The sequence below is a fragment of the Anarrhichthys ocellatus genome, unplaced genomic scaffold (genome assembly GCF_004355925.1).
Source record: "Anarrhichthys ocellatus isolate YVR2014 unplaced genomic scaffold, GSC_Weel_1.0 scaffold50, whole genome shotgun sequence".
NCBI classification, from domain to species: domain Eukaryota; kingdom Metazoa; phylum Chordata; class Actinopteri; order Perciformes; family Anarhichadidae; genus Anarrhichthys; species Anarrhichthys ocellatus.
In genome coordinates this window covers 2,599,198-2,612,937 of record NW_022280080.1, presented here as the reverse complement: position 1 = coordinate 2,612,937, position 13,740 = coordinate 2,599,198, and the positions used below count along the sequence as shown (strand labels likewise).

General features: G+C 39.3%; 2 protein-coding genes across 4 annotated transcripts in view; one reads left to right on the top strand and one right to left on the bottom strand.

The window, feature by feature from the left end:
- The window catches only part of LOC116395821 (inactive dipeptidyl peptidase 10-like), a 134,179-nt gene extending 127,533 nt beyond the window's left edge, over positions 1-6,646 (top strand). For both annotated transcript variants that reach the window (XM_031869969.1, XM_031869968.1), the window contains exons 24-26: positions 2,768-2,840; positions 3,313-3,386; positions 4,396-6,646. In XM_031869969.1, the coding sequence (XP_031725829.1) occupies positions 2,768-2,840; positions 3,313-3,386; positions 4,396-4,533 (285 nt within the window). In that variant the 3' untranslated portion in view covers positions 4,534-6,646. The remainder of the gene's footprint in view (positions 1-2,767; positions 2,841-3,312; positions 3,387-4,395) is intronic.
- A 3,697-nt stretch (positions 6,647-10,343) lies between these two features.
- The window catches only part of dpp10 (dipeptidyl peptidase like 10), a 205,307-nt gene continuing 201,910 nt past the window's right edge, over positions 10,344-13,740 (bottom strand). For both annotated transcript variants that reach the window (XM_031869928.1, XM_031869929.1), the window contains exons 22-26: positions 13,462-13,561; positions 12,436-12,494; positions 11,637-11,709; positions 11,295-11,368; positions 10,344-10,685 (exon numbers count right to left, since the gene is read on the bottom strand). In XM_031869928.1, coding sequence (XP_031725788.1) covers positions 10,548-10,685; positions 11,295-11,368; positions 11,637-11,709; positions 12,436-12,494; positions 13,462-13,561 — 444 coding nt within the window. In that variant the 3' untranslated portion in view covers positions 10,344-10,547. The remainder of the gene's footprint in view (positions 10,686-11,294; positions 11,369-11,636; positions 11,710-12,435; positions 12,495-13,461; positions 13,562-13,740) is intronic.

Sequence of the window (13,740 nt, the reverse complement as noted above, 5' to 3'; positions counted from 1 at the left end):
TATATGGATGTATCATTAAACAACATATATGGATGTATCATTAAACAGCATATATGGATGGTATCATTAAATAAACAGGAAAAGGGAATTTATAAAATTATTTTTGCTAACACTTTATAAAAACTACACAGTATGAAGCATTACTTAAGTATGAGTAAACACTTAATTCATCATTTGTAAAGCATTGTTCCTACATTAACACTCATTAGTATGCAATTCATAACAGTCATAAATGTTTTATTCTTGATTAATAAGCTCATCTATTATGTGTTTCATTATTGTTTTCATACTTTATAAATGATGGATTCCCCATTTGTAAATTAAGTATTATATGTATTACAAACTCATTATTAAGGAGTTGTAGATCAGAGGTCTTCAACAGGGGGTCCGCGGCCCCTAGGGGGTCCGCTGAGGTACTGCAGGGGATCTGCAAAATTAAAAAAATAATAATAATAATAATAAATTATATATTTTTTCTCTCTAAACATGAATGTGTCCATTATTTTAATAGTTCAGTATGGTATGAAAGATAACAGGTATCTTTATGCATGGCAGTGGCACTAATAGCCCATCACTCATTTTTCGTTTCCACCTTTATGTTTAAAATGAAAACATCAGTTTGAATAGCTTGTATGCATGATTATCATGCAATTGACAGACAATGTTGATATTGGCATTGGTATCAGCTGACAAGGTATGTTTATAAATGGCAGTGGCACGGCCCCCCTACTCACTGTACCTTGCACATGTTTAAAATAAAAACATGAATATATGAACCTGTGTATTATTTGAATAGCTTAGTATTGAATGGACAATAAAGAGGTATGTTTATACATGGCACGAGGCCCATTTAATATAAAACACAATTGTATACAATATATATAGTCGGGGGTCCCTGCTCCATCTCTTTATCAGTTTGGGGGTCCTTGGCCTGAAAAATGTTGAAGACCCCTGTTGTAGATGATAAATAACATAATTTATAAAGTGTTAGTAAATGATTAATAACTTATTTAGATGTACATTATTCATGCATTTATATATAATGATTTAAATATGCACTAATGGTTAGGGACTATGTTAATATATGCTCTATAAATGCGTATCAATAATGCAATTCATGATTAATTCATGATATATTAAGGTAGTTACTCATCATTAGTAAAGTGTGTTGTGACCTCATCTAAAGTGAGGACTATTTATGCCTTATAAAGCATTTATAAATTACATTGAAAGGCCAGCACTGCCTCGTAACACATCGTTTTTCAACAGAAAAGGCAAATAGACACAACACCAAGTGATCAAGAACATGTCAATATTTATTGCAAGATGCAAACAATATACTGTTAAATACAAACCTCTCAGCCATTCATTCATGTAAGAAACAAAGACATTGGGGAACAAATGGGGAATCCATCATTTATATATTTATATATATATATATATTATTTTTAATAATTATATATGTTTTCATACTATTTTATATACACATATATATAATAGTATGAAAACACAATAGATATATAGATATAAAATGTATCACAAAAACACATAATAGATGAGCTTATTAATCAAGAATAAAACATGTTATAACTGTTGTTATGAACTGCATACTAATGAGTGTTAATGTAGGGACAATGCTATATAAATGATGAATTAAGTTACTCATTACACATACTTAACTAATGCTTCATAGCGTGTGCTACCGTATTTTTTTCAATAATTGTAATTACCAGTAATTATCAAAATACAAGTACAAGCACCAGAAACGTGCTTGAAGCCGTTTCTAAACTTTAATGGTATTTTTGTCTCGAAAAGCTGTCAACTGTCATCTTCCTGCTCTGGTGGTTCCTGTACACATTACTTTCACTTATGGATACTGATCCTGTTCAAAGATGTGATTTCCCTCTTTTTCACTACCTTGATATACTTTGTTCATTCCTATAAGAGCACAAATTCCTGATGTTAACATTGCTAATTGGCCCAATCCCAACGTCCCCCCTAAGGCCCTGAACCCTGAACCCTCAGGGACTTACTGACGTCACCTGTTAAATGGGTGAGTGTGAGAGACTGTGAGGGCTTCAAATGTTGTGAATACGAATGTGACAGCACTTTGCTGCAACATATCACGTTACCACGACAACGTCAAAAAATATCATGTCCAATTATGGGTATTTATTTTAAACTTTTTACTCCCTGATATGAACGTCTTCCAGGAGATGTGAGGTAACTTCAAATAATCAATTTACTCGTTTTTGTCAAAACCGCTTCAATAAGAAAATGAAATGTTTGATGAATAAATCTGTTTAATATAATCTCTGCTTTCATTGCTCTGATTTCATGTGTTTCTATGTTCCATCTTTAATGTTTCTGAGTAAATGTAATTCTCCAGGCTGAACACACATGAGCCGTCCTCTTTGTTTACCTTGTTTACGTCTCCGTGCTTCCACTGGTAACCCCTAACGGCACATTGCTATGAATTGTGGGTAATTCCCTTTGGCAAAGTCTGCAGAAATATGGACTTACAGAAAGTGTTCATAAAGGGCTCAGAATGTGTGTGAGAGAGCCCTCAAACACTCGATGATTTGACAATGAGACAACTAAACCCTCACGGACTTTACAGGAGCGCACCTCAAAGTCCTAGTCCGTAAGGGTGGAGATTGGGATTGGGCCATTGTTGATTAACTTTGAATATGTTGTTTAATTGATGTTACACCTCTTGCTATTTCCTTCTGTGGAGGCTCACCTTACTGTTCACTGTCTCTGGCAGATTTCCAGTCTGCTCAGAAACATCACAGCACCGAGTCCTCTGAACTTCCGTATTATCCATGGCACAGCAGATGGTGAGTATGGGTACAGGTACGGAGAATAAAGCAGATGTGTGGACATGTTATAGGGTTTATTGGCAGGCTGGCACCATTTTAAAATGAGATTCTTCTTGACCTTAGCCACTGTATTGGAAATTGTCTTGACTGTTTGCAACAAATTTAAAAGTATACCGTACATACTACGTGCTATTTTGTTGTGAAAGTTATTTTTGCTGCTCTTCCATTTGTATCACTGCTAAGAATGTGTGCTCAGGGATTTTACATGCAAAAACATGTTGATGTGCAGTAATATTCTTTGTGTGCATTGATTGGTCCAATCTCATTCTTGACTTGATGCTACCTGGCCTCGTGATGCATAATATGATTAGCTGAGCACTGTTTTGGCTCTACAATTGAGTTTTCATTAAACACCCGACTGTGGAAGTGTAATGGACTGAACACTGCGGCTGGGATGAATTTTCATTCGAGTTATCTGCTCTTTTTTCAGCCACTGTTCATTTCCAGCATTCTGCTGAGCTGGTCAAACTGCTGTCTGCGTCGAATGTTAACTACACTCTCCAGGTGACTGCTGCCGTTTCTTCTCTGAGTTTATGTTATTTTACTGACCAGAGGAGACCTTGATGTTGTGTTCATCTGTCAAACTAAGTAACTGAGCACTTATCTTACTGTTAGATTACATGGTTTCTGATTTAAATCAGCACTTACCATATGAGATATGTGGCTCCTTAAAATAATGCGTGAACAAGTTAATATTTGTGTTAAAAGCTGTGAAGATAAACAGCACTCTCATGCTTGTACAGTAAATATGTAGCTGGGTCCAGCAGCCAGTTAGCTTAGCATAGCATAAAAACTGTCTCTGCACAAAGGCAGTCTGTCAACTGTTTACGGAAGCGCTCTGTGAATGTTACTAAGCTGTATTCACTGCGTCTGTCAACACGTCCGCTGGTTAACTATATCAAAACATTTTCCTGTGATTTGATTGCAATAAACGGATAAAAAAAGATGCCAAAATAAGTAGGTAATGATTTGATAAAAGTCTGAATGCTTCGTCAGGTCTGTATGCAAGACACCAAACAAAGAACTTTTAAAATCTTTGTTTTCTGACGGGTTTGGATCCATCAATGTGAGGCGATGTTAACATTATAGCTGCTCCATCAACATTCAAAATAACATTTTGCGAAATTAGTCTATGGTCCATACACACATTCATTCATAGAGTTTTGTCTGCTACCGTAGAGCTCTCGCTGACCACAGACAGCTACAATGTATTTCTCCCCCATTTCTGATTCAACGTTTGGACATCAGTGACTACAGTAGGAGAATCTCAACGCTCATAGGCTTTTGAGACACAGCGTGCATTTCTCGCTAAAGCTAAAATCTTTTAGCGTTACGCGTATTAGCTTCACTTTGCGTTTGGTGTGATCACACCATAACTCTCTGCAAGAAAGTCAATAAGCATATTCCCCAAAATGAACACTTTCAGTGATTTTGACACTGCAGTGTAAAGATAATTTAGGTAATAAAAAACTTTAAATAAATGACACTTTCTTTTTTATTTCCTGCTGCCTAGATTTTCCCAGATGAAGGACACAACATGGCCTCCACCAAGAGCCAACACTACATGCTAAGCTCAGTGCTCACCTTCTTCAAGCTCTGCTTTGAGGAGGAGCAGGTTGTCGTCGTGGAGAAATCTAAAGACCATGACTAACCCATAGAAGGTCCTACAATGAAAAGTGAAGAGTGTAGCAATTGTTGTCATGAGCCGACAAAGAGGTTGTGTTCTCCTGAAGGGCATCTCTCTCTCTAAAAGTACTCATCACTATGTAAGATAAGTAGCATTATATGTGCTATGACCAGCGTGGGGATCCCAGGGTTGTGATTATTAATTGTTGAATTGAAAAGATGGTTGTATTATCGCTGTATTCCAATGCTTCAGATTAGACTTCTTCTTTGTATCATGTACGGAGTACAAAAATGTCAGGGAATCAAAGAAACTTGTATTTTTCCATTTTACAGTATAGTTTTTGCTGACTGCTGTGAATATTTATATTTACTGCAAAGGAGACTATATAACTTAACCTGGGAGATCACATCACAAAATAACTTCTGCAGGTGCCTTTACCTCATTACAGTCGTCACTATTACTCAACCTTATAGCCAACAACACCTGAGCTTTATAGTCACATTAATCTGCAGTTTTTCAGGGAACTTAATGGTCCTTCTGTATTTCAAATCCACCATCTCATTTATTTCCCATGGGATGTGCTGTTTCAAATTCTACTTTATGTATTGTTTGATCAACTCAGAGTGAAATTTGACTTTTGTGTGAAAAGAAAGGTTTTAGCTCATCTGATAAATGGACGCATGCTAACACCAATTTGTAGGACTATTTGGGAACTAATATGATGACACAAAGATTGGAAGCCATCAGGAGGGCAAGACCCTGCAAAGGTCGTCTACAGGCAGCCTACCGCTATCCTCTTTTGAGCCTGCTATTTTACGCTATCAGTAGTTTACAGCAGGGGCTGCTAGTGATAACACAGCTGAGCACATCTCCAACTCCGAGCTCTTACTCTGTGTCCAGACATACAAGTTGCTCACTTTAATTGTTTGGGACGGTGTGTTTGGCTAACTGGCGAAGTTACTAGTAGGCACACTGCTGAGTACATCGCCACCACTCAGCCGTTGTAATGCGGGGAGTCAGCTTGGTGAGTTTAATATTGTTTTTGGTAAGATTGTATAACGTGTCTTATATGACGACTTTGAGCCGATTGCCAGTATTCATCACCGCTTGTTTTTGACGCCAGTCGTGGGTTGTATTCAAAAAAGTTTGTGCAAAATGAAAGAATAAGTTAATAAATAATATATTGTATCATAGCTGGTCAGTGACGATAACAATTACATTCTGATGATATTAATACACTTAATTAATCATCATCATTAAAGTATTAACTAGCTATCTAAATTATATATGATTTTTAAAGTATTTATTGACCATTTCACATTATTTCATTATCATCAATTGCAACATCGTAACAGCCACTATGGATTCATTTTTAAAGATGGTTTATAAACCAATTATTGATAATAAATCGTTAATTTTCATTGTGAGTCAAATAACCATTAACTAAAATGTTGAAGACTACCAATTTACCATTTCTTAATGATGGTTATTATAAAGAGTTAAGTCACGTTAGCTATTCCCACTTCCCTTTTGCAAAGTACCCATGGATGTACAGTGATAGCTGACTGTACCCATGGATGTACAGTCAGCTATCACTGGATTACTTTGATGCTGAGGAAAAGTTTAACAAACTGTTCTGAAGCAGCTTTTTTCTCGGATTTCTGAACGTTTATTCCCAACTGACACCAAGTTATGACTCTTTTATATTTGCATCAAATCAGAAACTACACTGGAGTAACTCTGATTGGTAGCCCTTTCATGAATAAGTCCAATCAAAGCTGGATACTTTTTTCTCAATCCCACTATGTTCTTTTGAATGTTCATAACCGACTGGATTCTTCACTGTTATATGCAGCGTCTAACATCCCAGAATGTGAAGTGTTACAAATGGGCAGAAAACCAAGTCACGTAAGTTTTAATAATACTGGTGTATTCTGTACAGCGTGCTGTGTGTATGACCAGATCATCATATCCTTCTTCGAGTAGGTTATAGCAAACCAGAAGATTTTCTGACCATGATCCTGTGATGCTTACACTTCTGCACTTGCTTGATTCTGTCAAACTGCAACTAATTCTGTCATATATACTGACATTTGTATACTTGGGGAAAAATGTATATGCTGAAATAAATTGTTAAACAAGACCGCGTTGCATCTGTGCCTTCCATTGTTTGCTCTTGTGCTCAGAGGACGAAGCAATAAAATGAGAAGTTAATTCAGAGCCGAAACAACGCGCCCAATCTTGATTTAAAGGTGCTGATGGTGCACCGGTGACATGCAATGTTTGGAGGTAGCAGCAGTGACAGACGTTATCTTCCAATTGCTTTCGAGTCAAAGCCACAATCAAAGCCGTCTTTTTCTTCTAATGACAGTGTCTGCTCTGAGCATTGTATGGCTATTAAAAAGAAAAGGAAATTGCCCCCAGAGCTTTACGTCCAGGTTCGGAGCTGTGAAAGCAAACCCTGAAAACAAGACTTAAGAAAGCCATATACAGTACCTGGCTGTTGTTTATTGAAAGTAATTCAATTAGGATAGCCTTAATTAAAGAGATGCATAAAGGATAATAAAAATAATATTGACATAATAGGAAAGCTGAATAAAAATAAAGTGTCTTTGGCTATTATATCGTGAAGTCATATTGTGTTGAAGTAGTGATGTCATTAGTTTTGCAGGAATATCAAACCAATGAAGTCTAGACACTGTTGGTTTGATGGTGGTCTGCAATGGCTGAAGATCTGTATGGATGAGATGTGGAGCGGCTGGTTCTGAAAAGTGAAGACAATCGGGAAGTGCCATGAACTTGCATTCTCTCTAACGGCCATCAGGGGGCGACTCCTGGTTGTAAAAATAAGTCTGGTTGTATAGAAGTCTATGAGAAAATGACTACTTCTCTCTTGATTTATTACCTCAGTAAACATTGTAAACATGAGTTTATGGTCTCAATCTCTAGCTTCAACTCAATACAGCATGATGTTCATTTAGTAAATTATGCTCCATTTAGAGTCAAACATAAAGCATAAAGCAGGGGATGCTTTAGGGCGGGGCTACCTTGTGATTAGCAGGTTGCTACCACAGCGTTGTCCGGCTCTGGGAGTTGTCCGTGTATTTATCTTAGAACTTTCACACTTTCATCAGTGTTTTCAGTTCATTAAAGTTAATTGTAACATTTTGGTCGCCTAAACACGTCTCATTCAGTTTTAGGTTGTACTTAGCTTAATCCTCTCATATCACTTCTGGTTCCAAGAAACAAGATGGCGACGGCCAAATTGCCACACTCAAGGCTTCAAAACCGTAGTCCAGAAAACGAATGGGTGAAGGGAGGGTTGCATCGCTCTGACACGGCAGCTGACAGCAGGAGATTAAAGAATAGTTTTAAACTTGGACAGCAGCGAGATTATCGGCTCACGGAGGTCGTAGAAAAATGTGAAAGAGTGAACGCCCTCAGTTAGCTGATTGATTTGGAAGCGGGGACAGAAAGTGATGGGAGTGATGCTTCCTGCATATCTACATTACAAAGGTCCTTTGGGCTACTTGATATTATTAGCACTCACTTGTCTTGATATTTATGATAATATTGTAAATACCTAAGCCCATTATGTTACTTACTGTATTTATTGTCTGTTCAGTTTGCTCCTTTACATTTTATTCTACTTCTATTCTTATCTCGAATTCTTGCCTACAAGTTGTGTGTTACATTGATTTGCATAGTAATAAGTGGAGTACACTGAAGAGTTTTTTAATACAGGTCGTATTCGACAGAGGTATGAAGGATAAAACATAAAACATGGAGGCCAGTGAGTGCACTGGTTAATGCACGCAGACATGCAGTGTTGAAGCAGCCATGATCGCTCTGAACAAGTAGATCTTTCCCGCCAGATCATAAATGAGTCCCAACGCCATGACAGACTGCCTCTACCCTCCCAAGGTGAAGAAACCAATAAAAGTTACTGCGAGGAACTTTTAACTGGTTATGAAACAGTCTCAATATAATACTGATTATGATCTGATATGACCTGGATGAGTAAACGAGACCATCAGCGAAAAGGTGATACCGGGTCGGATTCTGGTGAAATCAGATGAAATAATGCAGGTTCACCAGAAAATCCTTCAGCTCAGACTCCAGCGGGGCCTCCACAAGCGACCACACTACCGTGGACAGACCCAGATCCAGCTTTACTGACGCCTTCGACCTGCAGTTGGAGCTCCAGCGGGAGGAGCAGAGCTCGGCGGTTGGCAGTAATAGCTCCTCCTCCGGCCAGGAGTAGAGCTCCGCACCTTGCTGCTCCGTCAACAGAGACACCACGCTGCTGAAGGCCCAGGCAACATCACTGGGCCCGCTAGAGGGAAGGGAGACACGGAAGAACCAGAACCAGAACCAGGACTGCGCCGAGCACACTGTTAGACCATGCTGCAGTAAAATGAGAGGTTTTCTAAAGAGACTCTGGTGCTCGAAAACACCTACCACACAGGGCTCCAATATCAACACTGATTGAAAGTTACTCATAGTAACAGTAAATCGACATTTAGAACAACTAATATTGCAAAAAACGGTATCTGAATTCTCTACTCTTTATCAGCACAACTCATTGTTTTTCAGTCTTTTTTTATTTATAATCATCACTAGAGGACAATCACAATAACCCCCAAAAGCTCAAACCCTGCCCTTTCCCTTTTTAAAACAGCAAAAAGAACAAGAACAAGCATTACAAAATCCATCCTAAGAAGAAAAATCAACAGCTGAAAGGAAAACAGGAAAAAAAAGGTACAAGACATCCGGGTCAAATGAGTCCATCCCCATAGACTAAACTATCTATGAGATCTGACATCTCAAAAATATATTTATGTACACACTCTGCTGTATTGTACTGTACAAAATGTGACAACACTTGACACGTTCCCTGTAGACATGCAAACACCTTACTGACACTGTCAAATTGTCTGTCTTAGTACACCCATCATCATTAATAACCACTGCAGTTATTTATTATCTTTTTGAAATAAGAGAATATCCAGAAATAAGGAAAACGTCTCTCGACTTCAAGAAAGCTCTTGTATCTTAGATGAGTCTATGAGAGATTTTAAGAAAAAGTGTGGCCTGAAACTAAAATTACTCTATGGCCAATATCCATTATCGTCATATAGAATTAATAACTTAGTCATGATACAGCTTATGATGTGTCGTAACTGATACTATACTGACTCCAATGCTGCGTCTCGAGGACCTGAGTTGACATAGGTTAGCATGACACTGCTAATGGATGACTACCACTGCCAGCTAGTAAGATTACAGTATGTTGAACCCCATAAGGCATTGTACATGTCTACACGAGACCCCTGTACAATAAAGTGTGACCTATAAAGACTGTTGTTCATTCAGGGCGCGCGATGGCGGAGTGTTTCAGCAGGAAGTAGCACTTATTCAGGAATCGGCTCTGCTTTTGCGGTGAACTAGCATTTCCTTGTGCGACAATACGACAACCAAAGGAGAGGTGAGATCAAAAGTGTACATCTGTGTTGTTTTTTTGCTTCCCGAGTGCGACCACAAACGGGACTAACATGGCAAAAATGAGTGAAGCTGCGAGGGGAAAGAAATAACCATGCACTTGTGGATGACTGCAGCCCAGAGAGCCTTCAAGAGATGGAGGCGGTCTTCCGTACGCTTTGCCAGGAAACGGAGCGTCCCAAAACTGAAATGACTTTATGCCAGAGGGCAGTTCCCGCCTTGAGTCCCGGGCTATGAAGTGTCACTGTTTGTGTCCTTCAGTTATCTTTTCAACACATTTTTATACACAGTCACACACATTGCTCTCTCTCTCTCTCGCTCACACACACACGCACACAAACACACACACACACACACACACACACACACACACACACACACACACACACACACACACACACACTTTAAGAGCATTAGCAGCTCTAACCCAGTGTCCATGTCCAGCTAAACACTTGGTCCAAACGTGAAAGGCCTTGATGGATTTTTAGTTAAATTCTTCAAGCTCTGCCAAAGGTTTGACCCTCAAAGCCTCCCGCCTACTCCTCCTCCTCCTCTTCCTCATCCGGCAGCGGTAGCAGCTCCTCCTTAAGACAATCCCTGTAGAAGCTGGTCAGTGTGGCGTAGAGATGCTGGCGACTCTGCTGAGATAGGAAGTGGCCCTCATCTGGGTAGATCTGCCGAGTACAAAGGAAGGTTTTACTGTCCGGTCCCAGAATATTTCAATTTTCAGTGTGAATCATTGTAGTTCTCTGCTGTTTGATTGCTTTGGTGTAAGCTGTGCAAACCTCCAACAGCTTTCACAAATAAACCACATTTCTATAGAAATCATTTCAAACTGTCACATTTATGGAGATTACGACAGGTTGGAATAAATCAGAACGATCCTTTAATATAGGCTATAAAGTGGATCTCTCCTCCACCACATTGCCCAATTTTAAATAATCAAGTCCAAACTACTGTTGATGATGATAAGCCCCATTCCATCCTCTTAAAAACTTACAAACTCTTATGTTTCTGTACAGTCTGTGATTACTCAACCTGTTATAGAAAAACAGTTGACAGTGATTGTCTGTGGGGATAATGACACCTGTGGGACACCCCAGCAGCAGTGTTAACACATTAAATTCAGTTGTTTGAGCTGATTCAATACATTTTGACACTTTCCAAAAGTATTATTTACATTAACTTGTACATGTGAGATTATACAATACATGCATGTCTATCCCTGTTTGAACAAATGCAGTATAAAGATTGTGCCTTGGTGGCGTTGTCTCGATACACACCTGCATGGAGTAGTTTGCTCCAACTTTCACAAGGTTCTTGACGAGCTCAGCAGTATGCTGGAAGTGGATATTGGCTGGGAACACAAAAAAATGAAACATGTCAGCAAGATTCAGACTGAATCCTAGCTGGGAAAAAAGACAACACAATCAGATGGCATGGCTCACCCGCGGATGTTTTCCTCTGGAAATCCCAGCATCAATTAAGATAACCCACTTCCCCTTTTTATCTTTTGATTAAAAACCATTTGCCTCATTGTGTGCCAGGGTTGCATGCTTCTTTGTGCTCAGCAGCGATGCACAACAGATAGTGTTTTCATTCAATCGCAATCTATTTTCTCTTACCATCTGCTGTGCCGTGCACCAGCATCAGCTTCTGCTCCCGGAGCGCCTGAACGTTCTGCAGCACACTGGAAACCTGTGAGGAAATCAGAAATGGAGGGGCGATAATTGATTGATAGACATGCTAACTTACATTGAAGAAAACAATAAAAATACAGAAATATGATGACATGAGAGACATTGTGGTAAATTGCATCATACCCTGATTGCATGGCACACACAGACACGGCCATTTAATCCAATTAGAGATCTTCAACTGAGAAAGAATCTCCCATTGACAATATCTTTTCTATGCTTGGAATATCACTGTTTGCACAAATTGTGAGGAAAAAGATGTCAAATCAAGTCTGCAGACAGGAAATACTGAAAGCAGTGAATTACTTGTTCGGGACAGATTTGTTGGGTAGTTGTTTACAATGTCGTCGGAAAAAACAACCCCTTTTGTTCTCCCTCACTGCGCTCGTTCCTATCGCTGTGGAAAACACCTCTGATAGCCAAACATCTCGTCTGTGCGGGAGTCCTGAGAGAGCCAGGTAACCCTTTTGCAGCAGCTTATAAAGAACATGTGATGTGACACGCCGGTGCACACAGTTACCAAAGAGAGATGAGTGACAAAATCCTATGGAGCATAAAAACACAGGGAAATGTGAAGCATTGCTGCCTCTGACTTTGATAGCAGCATTCAGGAACTGTGGAAGATTAAGTGTGGGTGTGTCAGCGATGTCTCGGGAAGACACTTTCAAAGATCAACAGCAAACAAGTGTGTGTGTGTGGGGTGGGGTGTGGGGGGGTGAACACACACCTGATATCTGCTGTCATCCCGCAATGGTAAGCCAAGGTATCTCTCGGAGAACGCCGATGCTGTGTAAATGAGAAGTAAGACATTCTTAAGGTAGACAGTGCTTCAGCTGCAGCTAAGCACCTATAGACATGTCATCCTGAAATGCTTCCAGTGAGGAGGAAGTAACACCTTAGTGTAGGTGTAAGGGTCTAACAAGAATGCTCTTTACTCTGGTCTATAGATGTGTACTGTAGCTGTACTGCTAAAAGCTGAGATTCACCTCACTGTTGTATCGGAGGTAAACAGACTCTTAACGAGCACATCTTTAGTTTTTACTCTCCACACAAACATGGTATTCTTTATACTTCAATGTTTTACTCAGACTTGACGTGCCAGATGGCGAATATGAAAAAACTGTTTCTGCTTGGTCCCCAGGAAAAAAAAGTTTTACGTTTTTTGCAAACCACAGATACTGTATGTTGAATATGACGTTGTATTTATATTTAAATGTGGATGTTTTTTACCTTCGGGAGGAGCAAGTGATACAGTATGGAGCAACCGTTATTGTAAGTTAGTGGTACTTAAGTGACGTGGTTCAATGACGAGTATAAAGAGAGAGAATGTCCACATGGATGAGTGTTACAGTGGTGGGAACTTCAAACAAATAGGCCTTTCACCCAGGAGACCACTGTTTGTGTCCCGTCTGAAAGCAAAAGTAAACGTTGACTTCACACTTGTTACGTAACATTGTTAAGCTTGATACATATTGTTACTATGCGAATGCAAACCATGTTTTTTTTTCTCACCTTAACCAAACAGTTTTGTTGCCTAAAACTAACCAATCATTGAATCTTAACTACGTGGTATTGTGCATTTCTGCCTTCGAGGCTGATATGAAACGTGTTTTTGGTTCAGAAATGTTGACGTTCAACGAGTCACGAGGTTTGCGGAAACGTGAAAAGCCAACATTTCTTCTGACAGCTGGGTTGAATAAATGGAGAGTAAATTCAACTTGGTGAAGGACTCTTGGAGGGATTCTGAACTCACCATAGAGCTTCCAGTCCGTCACTGGTGACATCGCACACGCACATTTGAAGAGGCCATCAGTGGACTTGAGCATCATTAATGTTATGTACGCTCCATAACCCTGAGCAGACGGACATAAACACATAAACACATGGAACTTTGATGGCTAAATCATTCAAAAAAAAAAAACATTACACATCCAAGCATTTTATATTTTGTGAAAAACATTGATTTAGATACTGCACATGGATTTTTGCTCAGCAGCAGCATGCTATTTGCAAAAACAGACTGGATATTGAA